This window comes from Sciurus carolinensis, chromosome 5 (genome assembly GCF_902686445.1).
Source record: "Sciurus carolinensis chromosome 5, mSciCar1.2, whole genome shotgun sequence".
NCBI lineage: Eukaryota > Metazoa > Chordata > Mammalia > Rodentia > Sciuridae > Sciurus > Sciurus carolinensis.
Genome location: NC_062217.1, coordinates 26,312,341 through 26,336,580, shown reverse-complemented (window position 1 = coordinate 26,336,580; position 24,240 = coordinate 26,312,341). Strand labels below are relative to the sequence as shown.

The following is a 24,240-nucleotide window of genomic DNA, read 5'->3' as shown; positions in this document are numbered from 1 at the left end:
CCTCCTCCCAGGCTTTTATGAACAAGCATGTTCTCCTCCTTTCCCCTCCTAACACCTGGCCACCACTAATCTGAGTTTATTTCATAGATAGAAGCATAGAACCAAGTTGAGACCAATCTCTTCATCTTCCATATCAATAACCCAGTCTTTATCATTATTTGAAAACTAGGCTCAACATATAGGTTAATATGTAGTGCAGAATTAATTTTACTTCTCCAAGTGTCTTACTGGAGGATGGTGTTTAAATTAACTATGGCATGTTGGTGACAATAAAGATTCAGGTCCCAACAAATTAAAGATTGAGTCACTTACACATTTGAATTACCCACATGTCCAAAGCACACTAACTAGATATTATTATTATTTACTCCCATCACAACAATTTTGTCACTTCAAGAATGTTGTCATTTAGTGGAATCATACAGTGTGTAACCTTTTGGAATTGGCTTTTTGTCTCAGCCTGATTCCACTTGGGTAAGTTAAGTGCTTTTAAAAAGTGATTTGCAAAAAGGGTCTAACACCATTCCCACTTGCCATTTAGCAAAAAGATAGTATGAGCAGTACAAAGGGCAGATGTTCTTCTGCCGGTAGTTTTCCAGAAATTCATACATGAAGTAGAGAACCCCAGTACTCATTCTCTCTGACTCCCAAAGTGGGCAATCTTTTTTTGATCAACATGTTAGTCTCTTTGTAGAAAACAATCATATTTCTTTTAAGTGGACATTGTCCATCTCCATACTTCCTTTATTTCCAAAACTGTTCCAGTCAGTTCTGTCTTCTGTTTTCCCTCTTTCCCTCTCCTCATTTTTATATCCTGACCAACTTAAAAAAATTATTGTACAAATTAAGTTCTGGATTAGATTCCAAATTGATAGAATCTAGCAAGTAGAAATGGCAGTTTGAGAACTTTTTAAAACTTGAATTACATGCATTGATGAGTTTCTGTTGTTTTATTGACTTTATAGGAAGTGATCATCGCAGTTCTTCCTTACTAATAGTCTTTGTTTTGCCTCAAAAGTAATTATAAAATATATAATTCATTTAGATAGTCTAAATGCCATCCCCTCAGGATTTATTACATAATGGGAACTCCATCTCATATCAAGTCATTCAGAGTCCTGATTAACAGTTTTCTTTTAGACAAGTAAGTACACAAAAGTATATCACATTTTAAACTGTAGGGAAGAGTCTTATTTTTAAATTATTGTCGTATGAAGAATCCCAGTAGCCCGCCCACCAGCAGAGATTTTTTATTAAAAGTATTTTATTGATTGACTTAGCTTGGCTTCAGAGAAGTAAAAATGTCTTTCATTAGTAAATATTTAGATAATAAGTGCATAGTATTTTAAAGATAATTGACTCATTTGTAGAAGTTGTCATGCATTGACTGAGAGGAAGTATGATTAACATTATTTATCTTGAATAAATCTGAGAAGATTCTTGCTATATTTTGGAAAATAAACTACTGACCATCCTAGGTGTGCAGGTGTTTATCTAGGTGATTGCTTTCAAGATTTTCTCTAAATGGAATTATAGGAATTCAAGTTTTTCCTCTGTTAATGTTACAGTCCTAACATATACATGACTTCATGCAGAGGCAGATTCACTGGTCCAGCCTAGGAGCAAGTTTATTTCATAGATAGAAGCATAGAACCAAGTTGAGACCAATCTCTTAATCTTCTATATCAATAACCCGGTCTTTATCATTATTTGAAAACTAGGCTCAACATATAGGTTAATATGTAGTCCAGAATTAATTTTACTTCTCCAGGTGTCTTACTGGAGGATGGTGTTTAAATTAACTATGGCATGTTGGTGACAGTAAAGATCCAGGTCCCAACAAATTAAAGGTTGAGTGGCTTACACATTTGAATTATCCACATGTCTAAAGCACACTAACTAGATGTTATTATTTACTCCTATTCTATTTATTGAACTGTTCATTCAAAACAATGTTCAGTGTACAGATCAGATTTTAATTTCAGCCCCTACCTTTCCAGTCTGTACTTCCTCCTCCTCTTCTTCTCCTCCTCCTCTTCCTCATCCTCCTTCTCTTCTTCCTAATGCTTTTTCTTTTCTTTTCTTTTTTTTAATTTTTACAGACTGCATTTTGATTCACTGTACACAAATGGGGTACAACTTTTCGTTTCTGTGGTTGTGTACGATGTAGATTCATGCCATTCATGTAATCACACATGTACATAGGGTAATGATGTCTGTCTCATTCCACCATCTTTCATACCCTGCCCCCTCCTCCCTCTCAGTAATCTAAAGTTTCTCCATTCTTCTCTTACCCCCCCGGACCTCCCCCCACCCCCATTATGTATCATCATCCACTTATCAGGGAAAACATTTAGTCTTTGGTTTTTTGGGATTGGCTTATTTCACTTAGCTTGATATTCTCCAATTCCATCCATTTATTTGCAAATGCCATAATATTCTTCTTTATGGCTAAATAATATTCCATTGTTTATCTATACCACAGATTCTTTATCCATTCATCTGTTGAAGGGCATCTAGGTTGGTAAACTTAGCATACTATATTAATGCAGCCACATCAATGTTTATAGCAGCCCAGTCTACTTACTTCTTAATACTGAGGAAGCTCAAGCATGAGTCAGTGACCAAGCACTGGTTAAAAACCTCTTATGTGCCTGGCATTGTTCCAGGCACTGCAGCTGTTTGAGGCCATGGGTTCCTTGACCCAGTAACATACTGTTTGGACTTATTGGTACTGTTTTTAATTTTGAACATAAGCTTCTTCCATTGAAGAGCCTTTAACTCTTTAACAGTTTTGGATTCTTCTGACTAAGATTTGATATAAATTCTTAGTCTTAATATTATCATATTCTCTCCTTTCTTCTCCTGAGGGGATGGATGATTAAAATTTCTTCTGAGTAGAAGATTTTAAAATCTTACCTTGCTGTTTGTTCTCATTTTGTAGCTCAGAGCCACATTCAGACTCGACCACGAGTTAAAAATTCAGATGTTTTCTGGAGTGAGGCAGCTGTACTAAGTATAGGAAGCAGGCCACTGTGCATGAGGAAGGATTAGTCGGGTCTGTTTCAAACTGAAAATTCATACCCATTTATAAGACGAAAATTTTTGTTTTAATTATTTAAAATCTGAATCTAGAGACTAAAAATTTCCAATATTCTGAACATCTGCATAATCTGTTTTGGACCATTGATTTTTGAAATATAAAAGTATATTATCAGTTTCTTGGTGATATTGATGATTGTCAGTTTAAAAATAGGAAATACTGAGAACTTAGAAGAGAGTCCTGATTTCTTTATATGGAATGACAGAAAAACAAAAGTAGAAAATTTTGGCATCTAAGTTTAAAAATACAATTTAAATTTAACCTTACTTTTTACCTTTTCTTAGCCTTACCAATAAACAGGTTATTTGTTTAGCAACCCTTGGATATTTTGCTGAACAAAATGTTTTTCCTTCCTGACAATTTGGTTTTAGTTTCTATTTTATCAAATGTTGCTTCCCTTCCTAAAAGTAGTCTCACTTTTCTTATTTTATATATTTCTTAAAGTATTTGGCTGCTCTCGCTGCCATAACAAAATACCATAGACTGATGACTCAAAAAAATGTTCTGGCGCACAGTTCTGGAGGCCGAAGTCCAAGATAAGGATGCCAGCTTGGGTGGGTTCTGGTGGAGGTCCCTCTGTCCTCACTGGAGCTGGGGGAGTGGAGCGAGGGTAGGAGGGGGCTTGCCCCAGTGAGTGCGCAGGGGCCTTCCTCCCCTCTCCCGCCCTCCCCTCACCACAGTGGTGGGAATTAGAGCCCACCCTGAGGTCAGCTCTTAACCCTTATTTCCTCCTAACGACAGTCGCTTTGGGAGTTAGGTCTTCAACATAGGAGTGAGGCACTAGGAGTGACACTAGTCCTGATTGTGATTAAAATAGCAAATCGGTGACCCTAGGATCTTCATGGTACTGCAGTGGCTACCAATTAATTTATTGTAACTTAAGCATCTTAAAGATTTTCTAGTATTTTTAATAAGAAAAATACATATGTTAGTAACGGAAGAGAACTAGGGAAACCTGGGACTTGGCACAGTTTGAACAGGAACAGTAGCATTCTTTGTTCTTTAGATATAATGACACCAGCTAGATTGCCTAGTCCCAGGGCTAGTGAAGTCTTCCTACTCTTAACAGAGGCCCAGAGCTATAGAAGAGTGTGCTTGTATTTCCATGACTTATGAGGAAATGAATAGATACGGCAATTTTTGAAAATAGCATTAAGTTAATTATGGCAAAAAAAATAAAAACATCTAAAGAGATGTTTAGAATGCTGTAAGCAAATATATATTGACTTGGAAATGTTAATCCTGTGGATCCCAAACTAATATCTCTGCCCTGGTTAGGTGATAAGACTGGGTCTACACTTTTATTAGTTTTTCAATAGAAAATATGTATTCTGTGGTTAGTAGTGATAACCTTGCAAGAGTGCATTTCTGAACATTGTCAAAGTAGTTAAATTTCAGAAACATAATTAATGTTGGTTTGCCTTATAAGTCATTTTTCCTACGCAAGTCATTTTTTTCGAGCTTTAAAATTTTAAGACTTATATTAAGAGGATCCTTGTCTTCTTTCAGATAAATTTGCGCCTCATCTTGGTGAGTGGGAAAACAAAAGAGTTCCTGTTTTCTCCTAACGATTCTGCTTCTGACATTGCAAAGCATGTGTATGACAATTGGCCGATGGGTAAGTGACGTTTTTCTCTTGAGAATGAACAGTGTTAATTGTTGATGCTCTCTCGTTTTACAAACATTGTGTCAGTGTTGTGTATGTGCAAAATGAAAAAGCACAAAAATAATGCAGGATATAAAGCGCAGACTTAAAGGGGATCACTGTATCCTTCCCTCTCTTTGGCCCTTTAGTTTTCTCATTCCAGAATTATAAAGGAGCAGTGTGCAGAGTTCTTCTCTTTTTTTCCTTAGAATTGTTTTAGTGTAAGTTAAAAATACTTTTAAAAAAAACCTACAAAATAACTAATACACATATAGCTATTTATAACAAAAACAAAAGAAAAAACTATATTAACAGATTATAATACATTCTTTTTATCTACTCTATTTAAAATTAAGTGAGAAACAAAATTAACTTCTAATTCATATCACTTGATGTGCTCCCTGAACAAGGTTAGGAAAGGGTTGCCAGGTGTGGCGGTGCTCACCTGTCATCCCAGTGGCTTGGGAGGCTGAGGCAGGAAGATCTCCAGTTCAAAGCCAGCCTCAGCAAAAAAAAGTGTGAGGTGCTAAGCAACTCAGACCCTGTCTATAAATTAAATATAAAATACAGCTGGGGATGTAGCTCAGTGGTTGAGGGCCCAATTCGCGGTACCCCCCCCCCACACACAAAAAGGGAAAATCTGTTTATGCTTTGTATTTTCAAGCCAGTATCTATAACAAGCAATTTTGGAGAGTGTGTGGTGTTCCTTCTTTCTCTGCTTGTCTCCCATCTAAGAAAGACTCTGTCTTGCCTCCCTTAAATGAGTCTTTAGTTTATGCTCTTCCTTTGAACTTCCCCAAGTGTCGTCATGACCCTTTTTATGGCATGTACCATAGGGATAAGTCTGTTTCAGCTGATTTCATTTAATTTTATTAGCAAAAAGTGTTTTGAACTTTTAAAGGACAAGGTTTGTTTCAACAAAGACCACAGTGTATACAAAATGAATCAATTAGGTCAGTGTTTCTCAACTTTAAATAACATAAGGAACCTTTTTTAGAGAAAGAAAATTCTTACAGATTCCCCAGTACTAACTTATTTTTATTATAATGAATGTTTTAAAATATAGAAACATAAAACCCAATTAAAATTCTTTATCATTTATTGTCATAAAAAGCATAGAACTAAAATGTATCTACAAAGAAAATGCAAATATAACTCTAAAACCAATAATATTCAAATTAAGAACATGAATGTGCCAGATGATGTATTTTTGTTAAAGCCAACTCATTGTTTGCACCATGAATACTGTTGAATTTGGCGTGCCTATGTTCCTACATGGTGTATGATGACCCATTTATCTGCAGACTCACCACAAAACCTTTATTCATACTCTGTACCAAATTCATTCAGTCTTCTACAAAGAATGCATCATTTAAGAATTAAGTCACCCTCTCTTCTTTTTTCATTAATCACTTGACAATTAAACAAGTACTGACTGCTTGGCACTAGTATAATCATAAACCTAATGCTTATATGGTACTAAAATCCCAAGGGTGCACATGGTTATCAAATGATTATTTGAATCATAAAGAGTCTCTTCCAGATTATCATTAAAATGTATATAATTTGAAATTCTTAAAGAGGACTTTTAGACCATATGGATATGTCTTTGTGGGTTTATAGACCTGAATTTAAGAAACTGATTTAAGCAAAGACTTGTGGAACTATTAGAATTTACTTCTCATTGTAACTAAGGAGCTAGTTCCTAAATTAAGAAGGAGGTGAAACTAAAGTTCAAGGAATTTGAAAAAAGCTTGGGATTTTAAGAATATTGTATTTTTTTTTTTTTTACAGCCAGTAAGATAGATAACTATCAGTATGAAGAACATTTTTTAAGTACCTAAGAGTGATATTGTATTACATATGATACAAAAAATTACTTTTATGGTTTTTTCTTTTTTTGTGTGGGTGTGGGAAGGGGGAATAAAGATGGCTTCTGATACAGATATTGTAGAAAAGGTAACACAAGACAAAAAATGGCAAATCCCACTCAAATTTATTTATTTGGACAATATTATAACGAGGTAAAAAAATACTTTGACTTTCATAATTATTTGACTTAGATATTAAAATTAGTTTTAATGCCTTAAAATACTCTGATTAAAGGGAAGAATCAAGTGCAGGTCTTTGCCATTAAATAATATCCTAAATGAACAAACTATCAGTATTAAAAATTGATTGTATCAATCCAATGTTTTTTACTTGCATGGGAAGTTTGTGGTTCTAGGGATCAGACCCCTGGGCTTCATGCTTCTAGCCAAATCCCCAGCCCTGAAAAAAGTTTTTAATTCCTAGTCTTTCCTCAATTTGCCACATCTACTCAGCAAATTCACACACCGTAGAAAAGAAAATATTTTATTTCATATAAAATATTGAAATTAAAATTTTAAGTCCATATTTTCTCTTGTCATATTTTAAAATTCAGTAAATATAAATATTTGTTGATGCTCATAACATGAGTATGATACATATTAGATCAATAGAAGAAAATCATTTATGTTCCCTATACTTCTAGGAGAAATTAGTTTTCCTTCGCATACTCTATGCAGTTTTGTGGAAATATTGCTAATATGTAGAATACACACACAACTGTTAGGGTAGTAATACCTGAATCTGAAATTCCAACTTGTTTTAGGTCTTTCTAAATGTTAGATCCTTGGAGAGGGAAGGGTAAATACCTTATTAACTGGATTAAGTACTTGGAAATGATGAGACTCTGTATATAATGAACTGTGTGGCTTTACGTTTTTGAAACTCAAAAAAGTACTTAAAAGATTTTTAGAATACTAACCTTCCCTCTTCCCCTTTGTGATTTACACAGTTACTGTCATTCACCTTTATATCTATGGAGCACTTAAATTTTAACCAGAAATATTCAATTAAACAATAATTTTAGAAGTGATGAATTCTGAGTAATTCATATTAACGCAGCTTATTTGGTCTTTCTTCTACAAAAGGAGGGACCTGGAATCAGTGGAGTCAGAGGACAGCAACAGCTTATTACCAGGAGGAAAGAAGGAGGAAGGGAGAAAAGGCAGGAGGAGGCAGGGGGACAGGAAGTGACAGGTTCATTTCTCCTCTGCCCATTCCCGCTGTGCCTGAGTCACTTTGAGGCAGTGATTTTTCTCACATTCATAGTGATCATTTTGAAAACTTTTTAAAAAAGTCAAAAGGGGAAGTCTATATTTACCTTACCTCCTCTCTGTTTTTAGTGTTTAAACTATTTTTGTGTTAACAGTTATCTCAGGACAGTAGGAACTTAGGTAGGAAACAAACACATCATATCAGAATTGCTGATAAAGATGAAAAAGGAATTCTCAAATTGTTATCAAAATCAGAACTTAAATTGTTACATCCGCAACTTAATAAAAATTACTAATACCATGCCTGCCATAATACCAGTGTCCTTAACCATTATTTTAATGAACTGTTCTATATTTTATTATAACGTAAGTTATATGCTAAAATTAAATATGATATGCTAAAATTAAATATTTTGTCACCCATTTTATAAGTTTTTACCAGTTTGTCTTTTGATTTTCTTTGTGTACTTCTCTAGCTTTCATATTTGTATAGTATCTTCTATAGGTATTATTTTGGGGATTTATTCTGAGTATTTATTGAGGAAAAGGTGAGCTAAAGTTGTGTCATCCATAATTTTTGCCCGTTGGCCTCATAAAGATAAGAAAATAATATATGACCATTATCTAATATCTTAAGTCCTTTAAAAAATCCTTTTTAAGCTGGTCATTTCTAGCCTTGAATATATTCTTTGACAGGTACAGATATTGCAACATTATAATATTATCTGTTAATTACTGGTAATTGAAATTAATTTTCAAAGAATATATCTCTTCACAGGCATTAAATTTTTTTCAAGCTCTTTTTTTTTTTAATTGTTAAAACTTCAGGTCTGCAATTTGGCATACTTTAGTTTTCTTTGAGAGGCAAAAACTAGACTCTTGCATGTCTTGCTATTTAATGGGACATGAGTTGGAAAGAATAAAGGCTGCAGCAAATGCATGAATAGTAACTATTTCAATTATTTGGAAACTCCAAGTGTCTTTTTTTATATACTCCAGCTGATTTGAATCTGAATTTTTGAGACAATGCAGTAGCACCTCAGGTATGTGTTGAAGTGCACCTAACCATTTCTTTTTGTTCTTTTCAGACTGGGAAGAAGAGCAGGTCAGCAGTCCAAATATCCTACGACTTATTTATCAAGGACGATTTCTACATGGAAATGTCACCTTAGGAGGTAATAGTCACCTTTGTAATGGGATTTCATGTCTGTCTCATGGTAGCATTATTAATTTATTTTAAATGCTCAAGTCTTGGAATTTACTAAAAACGTTATAAATTGATCTCTGAATTCTCCCTGTTTTCAGTATGCCTATTCTTTTATGTTTTGCATTCTGTTAAATTAGTTTTAGCTCTACTTTATAAAATAAACCCTATCCCAGTATAGTTAGAAGTTTATACCTATTATGTTATAGATGTAATTTTATTGTACTTCTGGATAATGTAATTTAGATGTAATTTTTAAAGTTAAAGTTGGACAAACAAAAAAAGTCTCTGATAATTGGTTTCAAATATAATGAAGTATTTTCAATTTGACTGCAAATGATCATTTTTATGCTCATATGAGAACAAAAGTAAACGACAGCCATGAATCTAATATAGTAGTTAAAAGAACAGATTTTGGAACCAAACTGTCCAGGTTGGACCCTGATTACTGTGTAACCCTGAATAACTGACAGCCAAGATTTGTGTCCTAGTTTCTTCATCAGTAATAGGGATTTTAATAGTGCCTATCTCATGGGTTGGGAGAGGTGAATTAGTGAATATATTCAAAGCTCCTTAAAATGGTGCTTGCTTGGCATGTAGTAAGCACTTTAGTAATTAGCTATTAATTGTTCTTTATGTGTGATTGAGAAAATGGTAGCTCAATAGTGCCCCCTTATGGGATGCATTTTCTACCACAAGCAGGGTTGGTTTGTTTTTTAGGATAGTATTTCAGGTACATTCAGATAATTGGAAATTTGTAGGCAGACAGAATGATCTCCATAAATATATCTTTGTTTCAGTATTGTCAGATTTTTTTCTTTAAACTTAACAATGAAATATTTAATCTGATTTTCCTTAAAGGTAGAACAGTTTTATTCACTCATTTAGTGAAAATTTATTGAACTCTTCTTATGTGTCAAGATAGTAATAAAAACTTGGGAATACTGGGTTGAAAGATAAAATCTTCTTTCAAGGTGCTCCAGTATTCCATAGGACAGATAAAATCTGCTTTGAAAGTACTGTGTGATAAGGACTGAAGCAGATGCGCGCAGTGCCTTTGACAGCGTCAAGTTGGTAGAATGCATATAATCTTTCATATAACTCAGTTTTGGTGTTATAACTGGCCTAAAAATATGCTATGGCCTACAAGAGATAGCTGCTATTTAAAACTAAAGCTGTTTATGTTTGCAGCTCTTTTAACAGTTTTTATATAATTAGATGGACCAGCCTTCTTGTAAAGATTGACTAGGAGTGCCTTGGGTATATTGTGCATTCATTAAGAATGGGGCCATTTTTAGTCTCTCTCTCTCTCTTTTTTTTTTTTTAATTCTCTATGACTCAAACAAGATCTTAAATTAAAAATTGATAAATGTTGGTTGAAATTTAATCTTTTAACTATGTGAGTTAATTTTGAGATTCTCCATCTCTCTCTGAGTATTAATCTATATCGCAGTTTCCCATCAACTCCCATTTCTTTCTTTTTACTTTGTTTTGTTTAGTTTTGTTGGGAGAGGGTACCAGAGATAGAACTCAGGGGCCCTTAACCACTTAGTCACCTCCCCAGCCCTATTTTGTATTTTATTTAGAGACAGAGTCTTGCTGAGTTGCTTTGGGCCTCGTGAAGTTGCTGAGGCTGGCTTTGAACTTGTGATCCTCCTGCTTTCTTAATTATTTTTCTGCAGTGGCTCCAATGATCTAGTGTTATAGAATTTGTGTTCAGATCAAAATTATTGACTTATTCCCATTTAATTACAAATTTTTTATTGTAAATTTTTACCTATTGTTTCTTAGAATTTATTTTAGAATAATTAACAGATTAACTCATATCTTTATTCGTTGTCATTTTGTGTTGTTTTCAGTCTTTTCAGAAGCAAAATAAGCCATCTCTGGGCTTAGTGATCTAGACAGTGTAGGGGCATAGCCAGGGCCTGTGCAGCTGGTTGTTTGACCAGAACTTTAAAATACCATTCAACTATTTGCCTTTTTGCTTTCAGTTTTTCTTTTTTGTCTCCCTGTATATTCTTGGGTGTCCACATTAAAGGAGAATAGCATACATGGCAATAGCAGTTTTTCCAAATATTTCAGTGGCTAGTGTGGAAGAAGCTTGCTCCGTATGACCCTAGACTTGCTCTTGTAGCCCTGCAACTCAAAGGCAATTTTTAAAATTCAATATAAGGAAAAATGTGTGAATACATTTAGCTCAGTGAAAGAATGAGCCTTGGGAAGAAGTGAGATGCTTGCTTCATAGGTGATATTCAAGCAGTGGGTAAGGACAGAGAAGCAGGGGGACAGCCTAGGATGGGGTCAGTTATGTAGGTGATTAAAGTAGGACACCTAGGCATTCTCAGCAGATCGTTTTTTCTTTGGGGTCTTACTATATTGCCCAGGCTCACCTCCTTCTCCTGGGCTCCAATAGTCCTCCTGTCTCAGCCTACCAAGTAACTGGGACTACAGGGACATACCACGACACCCAGTTTCTCGGTCATTCTTGAAATTTTGTGGTTCAATAAATGTCAGGTTTAAATTTTTGTTTTCAAGTCTCTTAAAACATATCCCTAAATCCTGCCTGCCCTCATTCTCCCCACATACTGAGGAATGAATCTAGGGTGCTCTACCACTGTGCTGCACCCCTTGCCTTTTTTTTTTAAATTTTTTTTTGTAGTTATATATGGGCAGAATGTTTTTATTTGTTTATTTTTATGTGGTGCTAAGGATTGAACCCAGTGCCTCACACATGCTAGGTGAATGATCTGCCCCTGAACTACAGTCCCAGCCCTGTCCTTTATTTTTTAAGACAGAGTCTCCCAAATTGCTCAGGCTGGCCTCCAACTATGACGCTCTTGCCTCAGTCTCTTGAGTAGCTGGGATCACAGGCTTGCTGAATTCTCTTTTTTGAGGTGTAGCCTTATAGTCACATGGAATTTCAGTTCACTAAAGGAAATGTGGTAATAGCCTTACTAATTGAAGGATGGAGATGGTGACCATCTTTGATGGTTAAAATATCCTAGCTCAGTGTTTCTCCAAGGCCGGTTCTGAGACAATGGACATAAGAATCACCCTGAGGATATTTTTTTTTTTAACATTTTCATCTGTTTATGATTGGTGTGTGCATGTGTTGCTAGGGATGGAACCCAGAGGCTTGTGCATGCTAGGCAAGTGCTCTACCTCTGAGCTATGCCTCTAGCCCCGTGGGATACTCATTTTAAAATGCAGATTTCTGCCTACCACCCGTGCCCATCTGCCAGTTTTACTCCCAGTGATTTTTATGTAGGCTGAAGGTTGAAAACCTTTGTTCTGGTTATTGTCCTGTCATAGTAGGAAGCCAGAACATCTGCAGTGAAGAAAAGAGAAAGTGTTTTCGATTCTATTCCTTTTCCTTCACCTTTAATATTGTTACTGTCAGTGACCAGTGTTTCTGGCTAAAATTCATATATGGAGAAGAAAAATAATAGTACCTACCAATTAAATTTATAGCTTCTAAGGGTGAGTCACTCAGGAGCACTTTGGAAATTCACCTTTCTTCTATGAAGTAGTACTCAGTATTGAAGAGAATTAGGATTCTTAAAAATCTAGCTGGGCGCAATGGCAGACGCCTGTAATACCAGCAACTTAGGAGTTGGAAGCAGGAGAATCACAAGTTCGAGGCCAGCTTCAGCTTGAGTTAGATATACTGGTTGCTTCTAATTTTATATAGAGAATAAAAAAGGATTAACCATGAAAGCTTGATGTATTTGCTTCAGTGGTTCATCGATATGTAGGTGTGTATATTATTCTGTCTGAAATATTTCATAATGCAATTTTTATTATGAGTGAGAAATATGTTTTAAAAGCTTAATTAGAAAACAATGATTATTAATAATACTGAGGGAATTTAACCTTCTAAAAATTACTTTCTGTAAGGAATACAAGGTTGAGAATAAATGTCTAAAAGTAAGTTTGTCATTTTTTGTCTTTAGTTGATGCAGTAATTTTACTAGACACTGAAATGTTATTAGATTTAGAAACATCTCTTTATCTAAACTTTTTTTCTAATCTAGAAAAAGTATGCTTAAAATAAATTTTTATATTCTTTCTATTATTTTCTCCAAAGGTGATCACTGATACCAACCAATTATACATTTTCTTTTATCCCCCGCCTAATGGTCATAGCTGGGAAGAATTATTTTTAAACTGTAAAAGTTATGTGATAGTATTAACCTTGTCTTACTTTGTGGAGCAGATACTCTACTTGGTAAGTTCAGCTCATGGGGAAAAGTCATGCAAAAAGTAGCCAATGTTTGAAATGGTTTCACTTCTGGGTAGGGATTTTGATGGTTGATGTATATGTAATAAATTATCTTCTACTTTTTATGTAGCATTAAAACTTCCTTTTGGCAAAACAACAGTGATGCATTTGGTGGCCAGAGAAACATTACCAGAGCCCAACTCTCAAGGTAAGCCTAGCACTGAAGGAGCGTCTCACTTTAGTCACAAAACAGGCATCCAGAAATGGCTTTTTCTTGGAATTCCAAAGGAAAGGAAGTTTTTATAGTTTATGAGTAGATTGTCAAGCAAATAACCAGACATTTTTGAAGCATGCTAATATTAAAGAAGCTTTTTATTTTAGCCTTTTAATTTAAAAAATGCAAACTTTTTTAGAATGTCTGCCTTATGCTTAGGTGCCACCTCCTCCCTCCCCACAGCTCTGGTTTCTCATAAACAAGGCTTTTCTCCATTTTCCCTAGGTCAGAGGAATCGAGAAAAGACTGGCGAGAGTAATTGTTGTGTAATCCTGTAAACACTGTCTGCCCAGTGTGGTGTGACACAGTCTTTGTCCTTCATGCTGCTGGGATAGAGGAGACCCAACATAGCTTCAGAAACCTTTAGGAACAGTCTGCCTGCAAATCCATGGAACTGAATTATCACATGAACACCGTCATCTGTTCTCATGAAAGCAAAACAAAACAAGAACATTTTTCACTATGATTTTTTTTTTTATTTCTTACATTTTTGTTTATGTTGAGCAGTTTTAAAATGTATTGGTTTTTGAATGCAGTCAATCTCCAGGGGAAAAGTTAACAAGTTATCTTTCATAGCAGAACCATTTTGCGGCCACAAAAATGTTCATCATCAGAACTAACAAATCAAGTGTTCCAAATGCAATTTGCACTAAAAAAGATTGACATTATTTTCCTCATCAGCAGAATTTATAACAGTTTATTATATCTAGAAATACTCATATATACAATTCCACACTGGAAGATTCTCAGCAATCAATCAAGTTAATTACCGGGCCAACTTGAGAGGAAAAAATGGAAACTAAAATGTTGGGTGAATTCTACCAAAGTCAGCTGTGGTGGCTGTACTGGCACAGAATATTAAACTGAGTGTGATTATTTTCACTGCAACAAATGAAAAAAACAAAAACAAAATGTGCCTGTTGTTCAAAGCACTCAGTAGAGGGCTGATGAAACTATTTTTTTCCTTTAACACGTGCACTCTTGAGTCCTGGTCACTGAGTGCTTGTTCAGACAGCACACGCGGGTGAGAGTGCGTCTCCTAGCCTTAATGTGGGAGGAATGCCAGGCGCTCAGAGGCTTTTGTTAGCGTGCAGAGATATAGAAAACCTCATTGACTAATCAATTTTATGTATTTGAATATCAGAAAATTAAAATTTTCCATAATTATTGTTCATCCATAATCGTGTCCAGCATCATACTTATTCAGCGTTCAAATGAATTCTTAAAATTAAAAAAAAAACTCCATAGTACTAATTTTGTTTCTTTATATAGTTTGCATTTGGTATTAGTGCTTGCAATTGTATTAAAATCAAAAGCTGATTTTTAAGGCATACATGATTAAGGATGCCACTCTTATTTTATACCAATAATTTAAAAATCGATATGCTAAAAAACAATGCACAGCACTAAAGCATGAGCTAGTTTCACCTAAATCTGTAAAAAATATGAAAGATTTTATATTTTTTTCACTGGGAAGAAATTCTTCCTGGATGAAATTACAAATATGTGTAGAATATATTTAATAAAAGACTTATAAAATACCTAACTATAGAACTTAAATATAGATTGGCGTGTAGTATATAGAACAATATTCCATATAAATAACTTTAGCCTTTTTAAAAATGAAGTTGCAGGCTGACATTATGTTCTATACTTAATAAGTGTTCACAGCCCTTACAAACATTAAGTATAAATTGTTTCAGATGTTCAGCTTTGTTTAAATGCAATCAGATTGTTTTGTTCATTGTTAATGCTTTGATGAAAAGGCTTTATATGCAGTAGATCTACAAAAATATTGTTCCTACTGATCAGAATTAAATTTGTATAGAGCAGAGTTTTAAAATGAATGTAAATAGCACTAAACATTTTCTTTCTGCAACCTGTACTTATAGATTCTTTCTGTAAACTAAATTTAAAAAAATATATTGTAGTACATTTTGGTGGTAATTTTAAAGGTGTTAATTAGGTCAATAATTGTTTAAGCACTGTCTCATTCATGTTAAAATTGTTTTCTACTTTTATTTCTGAATCTTTTTAAAATTCATTTCAATTAATATTCTGTTGTTGATTTGGGAGTATTCCCAATGTATCTTTGATATTTAACCTGGTTAATTTGTGCACAGTCACAACAGTGGATAGAATTATGTAGTCTCTGTTATACTAAAATGTTATATTCAAGAGATGTTAAATATTTATATGCTTTGTTGACTTGCTCAAATGTGAATTCTGTTAGTGTTGACTGAAGAAGATTCTGGTAGTTTCTTAATTGGGCAATTAACCATTTATGGCTCTATTTTTCTTTTGGAAAACAAACTACTGGTAATTATTTTTAGAACCTATTTTGATTCTAATTACTCTTCTGTTTTTCCAAAGTTAAAGACTATAAGTTAATTATGATTACATTTTTCTGATGGTTAAAATATTCTGTCAGTTTTCAATACATTTTTCTGTGTGTTTCCACATTATATATTGCCCTTTTGCAAGACTTAAATTTAGGGTTTGCTCAGTGGGATAAACTGATTCATTAGTAGAGAAAGAATTATGTCACTTAATACCTAATATCATAGTTGTAAAAAATGAAAAAAGTATAAAAAGTAGCAGTAAAATTATATACTGAAAACACCAAAAATTTAGATGCCTTAATAGTATATTCATGAAAATACTCAACTATCCCTTTAAAAACAATTCCTTGGACTGCCTGACAGCTAAAATATAATTAATTGATCATATCCAAGGCCACTATTGAAGATCCCTCTGCCAAAAACAGCCCCTCACTTACCTAAAGGTGAGAGCTGCATAGATCCGGTCGTGTAAATAAAGCCTGAACTGCGGGCCTGTGCCCCTGCCCAGCGCTCGGTGTCTGACTCATCTCTTACCTGAAGTGTCCTAGACTTAAGTATTCTGGACAAAGTAATGCTTTTCTTTATTAAAACCTCAGCATGTCTCCCTGATCTGAAATATTTGCTTTCTCTTCAAGATAAATTGTATCTTATCATGAAAAGTATAGTATCTAACATCATCATTCACATTGAGGTTTTCTCATAACAAACATCTTTAGTTTTATGACGTCATCTTGACCAATGTTACAGTAATTTCTGTTAACTGATCGTGGTAAACAATGTTAATGTGAAAAGAAATTAAAACTTTCTTCATCTGTTGTAGAATATTTCTCTTCTTTAAATGACTTCCATTCATAATTTTGGTGCATTTTCCTATTCTTTACCTCTCTACCAACTTATTATCTTTGTCCAACTTATTTTATGACATTCTTCAGTAAAATCCAACATGGTGCCAACCTTCACTCTCTTCTGTTTACCAAAATCAAAGAGAAATGGTCCACCAAAATTTAACATGTCATACCGTCCTCATTAGTATTCCACTTTTTTTCCATTGTCATTTGATAATATAGGCACATGTTAGATTGGATGGGTGGGAGGGGAGAAGGCTTGAGAGGATGCATATAATTTTAATCCTGTTGAAACAAGACCATAGACTGCTAGTGGTTCCTGGTACCATTTCCATGGCCAGAGTGACTCGGCGTGTACTCGGGCATCAGGTGCTTGACTGTGACTCCTGATGTCCCAGGGCCCCGGCCTGCTTTCCTCAGAAGGCTACAACACATATGCAGCTCTTCTATACATAAAAAAAAAAAAAGCTTCTGAAAGAGTTCATAGATGAAATTGAGAAACATCTACTACTTTGATATCAAAGTTTGTGGTCCTTGACAGTGATGTGAAAAAAGCAATTTTTTTAATAATCTATCACTTTTTTAAAATGACAGATTTCAAGACAGAGTAGATATAATAAATCAACATTTGGGAAAGGGGAATGTCATTCTTTTTCACACAATTCAACCAATGCAAAAGGAGTCGAATAAACATGCAAAAACATTTCCAAAAATGGTTCAGCGATTTGGTGTTTTAGATGTCTTAGGCAGAGTCTAACTCATTTTCGAATGTGAAGTTCAAGGATGCAATGTCTGGTTTTTGTTGTCTACAAACATTTCTCAATGCTCATTTGGCTAGGGAGGTCTACCATGCGTGGAGAAAACTGTGTCAGAGGTTGCGGATTCAGAGGGGAAAAGTGGAACCATCAACAGACTTGGGAACTTGGGCTTGCTTTTGGGCTGTCCAGACATTACATACAGGAATATCATTTGTTTTTTGTTTGTTTGTATGTTTTCAATTCTCAGGCAGGAGTTCCCAGATAAGATAGATAAGATAGCTGTTTTTCCTCTGCATTCCTGAGCCTGGCTCCTCTCACATTGCCTTTATCACATGGTCTTCCCTGGGGACATCACTTAACTGAGTTCCACTAATTAGTGTGCCATTTGCCCTTAGTACTTCTCAGAAGCATTTTTTGAAATCTGATAATTATCTACAATTCAACATATTACTCAGTCCTCAGACAATACCACAAGAATAACTCAACTGTAGAGTCAGGCCTGCCTTTAAGCCAATTGTCTTTAAACAAGTTACTTAAGATTTGAGCTTCAGTTTTTTCATAAGTAACTTTTAAAATAATGTCTCTTGTCAGTTTGGTGTAAGGATTATTCTTAAATATTTAGAGCACCACTTTCCTAAGAGCTTATATGACAAACCTGTCAAACTACAAGTCGGAAATAAAGTACTGGACATCACCATGTTCTCCAAGCTTTATGAAATCTTATAAAAAGAGCAGAGAAAAATAATGTGGATGATTCTGTGTTCAAAGACTGAGAAAACCTCAAAAACAAGCCTTGTGTTAGAAGAGAATCCAGCAATCCATCAAGGAGACATGATCTCAGGTGAGTGCTAGCCAGGGCGTAGAGCTTGGACAATCAGTAGACCTGGATGGACATAAACCTGACTGGCAGGTAGCTTGAGGTGGGATTGCACATCTGCATTGTTCAAAAGGAAGAGGAATAAGCAAGGAGAACCGGCACCGTCAGCAAGACATGCTGGGACTTCCTGGTCCCGGAGGTGAGGGAGTGAGTGCGTGTAGATGAAGTGAAGATGATGATCACGGGGTTTACTATATACTTCTTCACCAGGTAATAGCTGTCATGTCCATAGCACCACAGAGGACGCAGAGGCGGGATGCTGTAGCGGTGCAGCAGGTTGATGACAAACCTTGCTTGACCTTCCTTGCCAAGAGTCTGATAAACTCTTCCTGCTGAAGTGCCCTCCCAGTGGGGTGACAAGCGACAAAAATTGCTATTCATTTTGGCCCAGCAGAAAGTGATTCTAGTGGAAATGTGAGAAGTCTACAGAGAAACGTAGTACTTTTCGTAATGCTAAATTGGATCAAAAATTAGGTACCTCTCCAATTGCCGTTGCTTCTCCAGCATGCCCATTTCTTCCTCGTGGGCTAACCTCTGACTTTTCTGGAAGGGAGGGGACGATTAACCCTTCCTCCAACTTATCCCTAAAGCCCTTTGCCTTTGGTGCATTTGGGTAGGACACACACACACAGCAATGACACAGGAGGGGAACTCTGGGGTAAGCTCCTTCACTCCCCAGGAGATCTTGCAAGAGACTTTTTCTTTTTGCTCCTGGATGTGGTTTTCTTTGGATATAGTGATTGAAACAGCTATAGCCACCTTGCAACTGGGCGTGGGGCTAGCCTGAGAGCAGAGCCCACCCCCACCCCAGCACTGAAGTTGCAGGATTGGAAGGTAGAGGAAGACCTGGCGCCTGAGGACATGCTGCTTATTTTACCCAGTAGGAAACCCCAGTGCTCTGGATTTCTTGATAGGTCATCTAATAATATATAGGAGTTTTTCGCTACATTCTGGCAAAAGTGTCCCTAATGATACAAAGAGAATTTTAGGCATTGACCTATGCTTCTCTGATAATAGCTTTAAAAAAGTCAGAAAATTTGAAGATGATCCTGTGTTCACATCTTTCAAAAGTAAATCTCTTTGACTATTCCCAATTACCCTGATGATAAGAAGGCGGCCTCTGGAGAGCTCACTCTGGCTTCAAGGCCACTCCCCATTCTCAATTTTTAAAGGCACAAGCTGAAAATGGGAATTTGGACATATAAGTCAAGGACAAAAATGCCAAGTGTCAAACACCCCTGAGAATAACCTGGGAAGGCCTGGGGTGAGCTGGAGTTAGAAAGTAATAAGAGGCACAAGTTTGATAGTTTTGAAACAAAAAGTACAAGGTACGGAGACGCCACTGGTTCTGAGCCCTGGCTGCAGCAGCGACGCCTGCAGGTTCTCAGTTTTAAATACTGTAGTATTTACCTGAACATCGTCTGCATTAAACCTGAACATGTCTGGACTGGAAGGAGCAGCTGCCTCATTTTTTGCAGATGACCGAAAACAAAGCCACTTCGATACCAGGAGTACAGGGAATGCAGCAGAAAGATCCATGGGATAAGAATGGTCACGGTGACGTGGACACCAAGTGACAATGAGGGCAGGAAGCGCAACAAGCTACTTTGGGTTCAAGTCTCCAGACCCAGGAGAAGCCTGAGCTCAGGATTCTCAAGGGACTTGTGCTCAGTACACTGGCCCCTGCCCACCTCTGTGTCCCCTCATCAGGAGTGAGGGGAAGCCCCAACCCCGCCCCTTCCCGCTGGCCCTCACCACCATCCACCCTGAGACCATCACAAACAACCCGGTTACCCGTCAGGGTCCTCACTGGACTCTCCACATGGTCCTGGGGCGTCCACTCTTCGGTTCCCATGTCCCACCACACCCTCATTCCAGAGCCCCTTTCCCTGTGCCACCAGAAACCTGCAGAGTGCCCCAGCCTCCTCTCTGGAAGCTCCCTCACTTTCTTATCCTGATCCCTAACTCTCTGAGGTCACTACCTCCTCAACAGTGCTGGAGGGAGTATATTTTTAAAAGCCATCACTTCACAGAAGGCTTACCTGAGGACAAGCTCTCTTTGCTGGTCATGACGTAGGTCCATTTTACAGATACAAGACAGGCCCAGAAGAGAACTGTGTATTTTATGAACACAGAAGGTTCAATTTCCCAAAGACTATTTTTTTAAATGCCTAACGTTTTTTCCTGCTTTAAATTTGATATTCATCCACTGTAGAACATTTCATGATTATATAAGAGTGTGAAGGGACAAAATGACTCAGTGAATTATTTCTAGTCCTCAATATCTTAGTGAATTACTTTGAGTCCTCTTTATTAATATGCATGTATTAAAAGTCTATACAGTTTATATATTAGTTTTCATCTTTACATATCACAAGTATGTCCCAGACTACTAAATCTAGGACGTACTTGTGATATCTTCTTTGGAAATATTTGTTTATAGCTATATAATACTCCATTTTATAGGAATATTATTTTTATTTAGTCATTTAATATTTAATGTTAAAACCACTCCATCCCTACCAGAATGGCTAAGTGGTAAGAATTGACAATACCAAGTGTTAGCAAAGACACAGAGCAACAGAAATACACTTCTACAGGGAATGTAAATTAGAGTAATCATTTTACAAAACATTTTCTGCCAAAGTTAAAAATATGTCCACCCTCTGATCCAACAATTCTATTCCTATATAAACAGTCAACAGAAAGGAGTGTGTCTGTCTGCCAGGGATGTGCACAAGAGTCTTTTTTTTTTTTTTTTTTTTAACTTGGAAAAGATTACATATATATATATATTTTATTGTAAACAAATGGAATACATGTTGTTTCTCTGTACATGGAGTCAAGGCATACCATTTGTGTAATCATAAATTTACATAGGGTAATGTTGTTTGATTCATTCTGTTATTTTTTTTCCTTCCCCCCACCCCTCCCACCCCTCTTTTCCCTCTATACAGTCCTTCCTTCCTCCATTCTTGCCATCCTCCTTAACCCTAACCCTAAACCTAACCCTAACCTTAACGCTAACCCCTCCCATCCCCCATTATATGTCCTCATCCTCATCAGCAAGATCATTCATCCTTTAGTTTTTTGAGATTGGCTTATCTCACTTAGCATGATATTCTCTAATTTCATCCATTTGCCTGCAAATGCCATAATTTTATCATTCTTTATGGCTGAGTAATATTCCATTGTATATATATGCCACAGTTTCTTTATCCATTCATCAATTGAAGGATATCTAGTTGGTTCCACAATCTGGCTATTGTGAATTAAGCAGCTATGAACATTGATGTGGCTGCATCTCTGTAGTATGCTGATTTTAAGTCCTTTGGTGATAGGCCAAGGAGTGGATAGCTGGGTCAAATGGTGATTCCATTCCAAGCTTTGCACAAGAGTCTTCATGTCTTCATAGGCACTGTGTTCATAAGCAACTCAAGGTCAATCAATAATCAAATGGATTTTTAAACTATAGAATGAATATTCATATGATGAAATATCACAAAGCAAACTAAATCAACACACATGACACATGTAACAGCATCAAGGAAAGAAGCCAGATAACCAAAGAACACATCCTATATGAGCTCATTTACATAAAACTTGTCCATGAATATAGAAATAAAAATAATGGCCAAACTTTGGGAGAGCTGTGCTGTTAACTAGGAGAGAGAATAAGAGGCTTTCTGGGATGCTGAAAATGTTCTAAATACTGAAATAAATTAGAGTTTTATGGGAATATTAATTTAATATGGGTATATTAATAAAATTATAATTTGTGCATAAAAATCAATTGAGTTGTATAATTGATAGTCATACATTTTATGTAATTTCTGCACATAAGTCAGACCTCAGTAAAACCAAAGCACAAAGAACATTTAATGCACACCTACCATGTGTCAGGAAAAGTACAAGTCACTAGGAATATGATGGCAGTAATGCAAGTTGACTCTGCAATAACTAGATTTCAGCCATTTGCCTAATTTTGAACATTTGGGCTATTTCACATATTTCTACATGTAAATCAATAGAAGAGGTTGTTAAAGAAAATATTTTTGATTATATAAAGAATGTAAATTTTTAAAATTTATATTTCAAAACTCCAAACCTATTGAAAAGTTGTGAAAATAGCCCATGAAAGCCTATATAGTCTTTGTGTTAGACCTTCATCTCTGTGACCAAAATACCTGACACCAACAGCATAAAAGGAGGGAAGATTTGTTTTGGCTCATGGTTCTAGAGAATTGAGTCCATGGTCAGCTGGCTCCATTGCTGTGGACCTGTGGTGGGCAGAGCATCATGGCGGAAGTGTGTGGCAGGGGAAGGGGCTCATCATGGCAGCCAGAAAGTGGAGTGGGGTGGGGAGCTGGTTACATATTTATCTCTCCCTTTCCCTCCCTTTCTCTCTCTTGTTCTCTTTCTTTTCTTCTCCCCAACCCCCCATCTTTGTCTCTGTCTCTCCATTGTCAACTAGAGGCTTATTGATTTTATTGCTCTGAAAGAACAAGCATTTCCTTTCATTGTTTTTTGTTTTCTATTAATTACCCATTTTCCATTTCATGGCTCTCTACTCGTACACGTTGATTATCTCTTTCTGTCTACTTAGGATTTTCATGCCCTTTCTCGTTTCTTAAGGTGGAAATTTAGATTGATTTTTTTCCTTGCATTTTAAACAGAGTATAAATTTCCCTCTAAGTATAGTAAGTTGCATTCCACAAACTTTACTACATTGTGTCCTCACTTTTATTCAGTTAAAAAAAATCATATTTTTGCTTGTGATCTCTATCCATGGGTTACTTAATGATAGGTAGTTTATTTCTAAGTAGAAATCTTACAAATATCCAACTTAATTCCATTTAAGTCTGAAAATATCCTCGGTATGATTTCAGTCCTTTCACATGTGTTAAGTCTTGCCTCCTAGTCTACCACAGGGCCATGAAATTTCTGTGTGCCGGTGAAAAGAATGCACTTTCTACTATTGTTAGGTACAATGTTTCAGAAACTGGATCAAATTTGTTGATAGGATTGTTCAGATATTTCTAATCTTCTCTCTGCTTGTTCTGTGTAGTAATGAGAGAATTGAAATCTCCAACTATAGATATAGATTTGTCTCACTTCTATTCCATCAGTTTTTGCTTCATGCATTTGAAGCTGTGTAATTGGTTATACACACAACCCATTATTGCGTCTCTTTGGTCCTTTTGTCATAACAAAATTTTCCTCTTCATTTCTGGTATTAATTATCCAAAATTCTATTTTTTTCCTGTTGCTAATCTTACCACTCTAACCTTGCAATAATTAAAGATTACATGGTGTATCTCTTTCCATACTTTTAAAAACAAACCTATTTTTAGCAGACATTTTTCCATGCCATTTTAAACCCTATTTATGTCTTTATACTTAAAATGTGTTTCTTAAATGCCACACATAATAGATTCTGACTTTTAAAAAAAAATCTAATCAACCTCTCCCTTTTCATTGGAGTTCTTATACCATTTACATTTAATGTGATTATGGACATACAGATTGAAAGTCTTGGCATTGTAAAATATCAGTTGTCTCAAACTGAAGAATTTGTTTCCGTTCTTTGCTTCTGTTTTTCTTCTTTTCCTGACTTGATATTGAGTATTTTTATTTTATCTCCATCATTGGCATATTAGCTATACTATTTCCTTTGTTTTAGTGGTTGTTTTAGGGTTTACAATATGCATATTTAAATTATCACTGTTTACCTTCAAATAATATTATATTATTTCACATGTAATTCAAAACCTGAAAACAGATCACTTCCATTTCCCAACTTCTGTCTTCTGTGTTGTTGTATTAAATAAACATTTTGCATTTATATAAATCTCAAAGTATTACAATTATTGTTTTAAATAAT

The 24,240-nt window shown here is 35.7% G+C and overlaps 1 protein-coding gene across 1 annotated transcript in view; it reads left to right on the top strand.

Moving 5' to 3' along the window:
* Positions 1 to 14,892, top strand: part of Ubl3 (ubiquitin like 3) — a 61,178-nt gene extending 46,286 nt beyond the window's left edge. Inside the window, exons 2-5 of the mRNA XM_047553406.1 lie at positions 4,613 to 4,721; positions 8,920 to 9,006; positions 13,391 to 13,468; positions 13,760 to 14,892. Of these exons, the coding sequence (XP_047409362.1) occupies positions 4,613 to 4,721; positions 8,920 to 9,006; positions 13,391 to 13,468; positions 13,760 to 13,812 (327 nt within the window). The 3' untranslated portion in view covers positions 13,813 to 14,892. The remainder of the gene's footprint in view (positions 1 to 4,612; positions 4,722 to 8,919; positions 9,007 to 13,390; positions 13,469 to 13,759) is intronic.
* Positions 14,893 to 24,240: the final 9,348 nt, after the last annotated feature.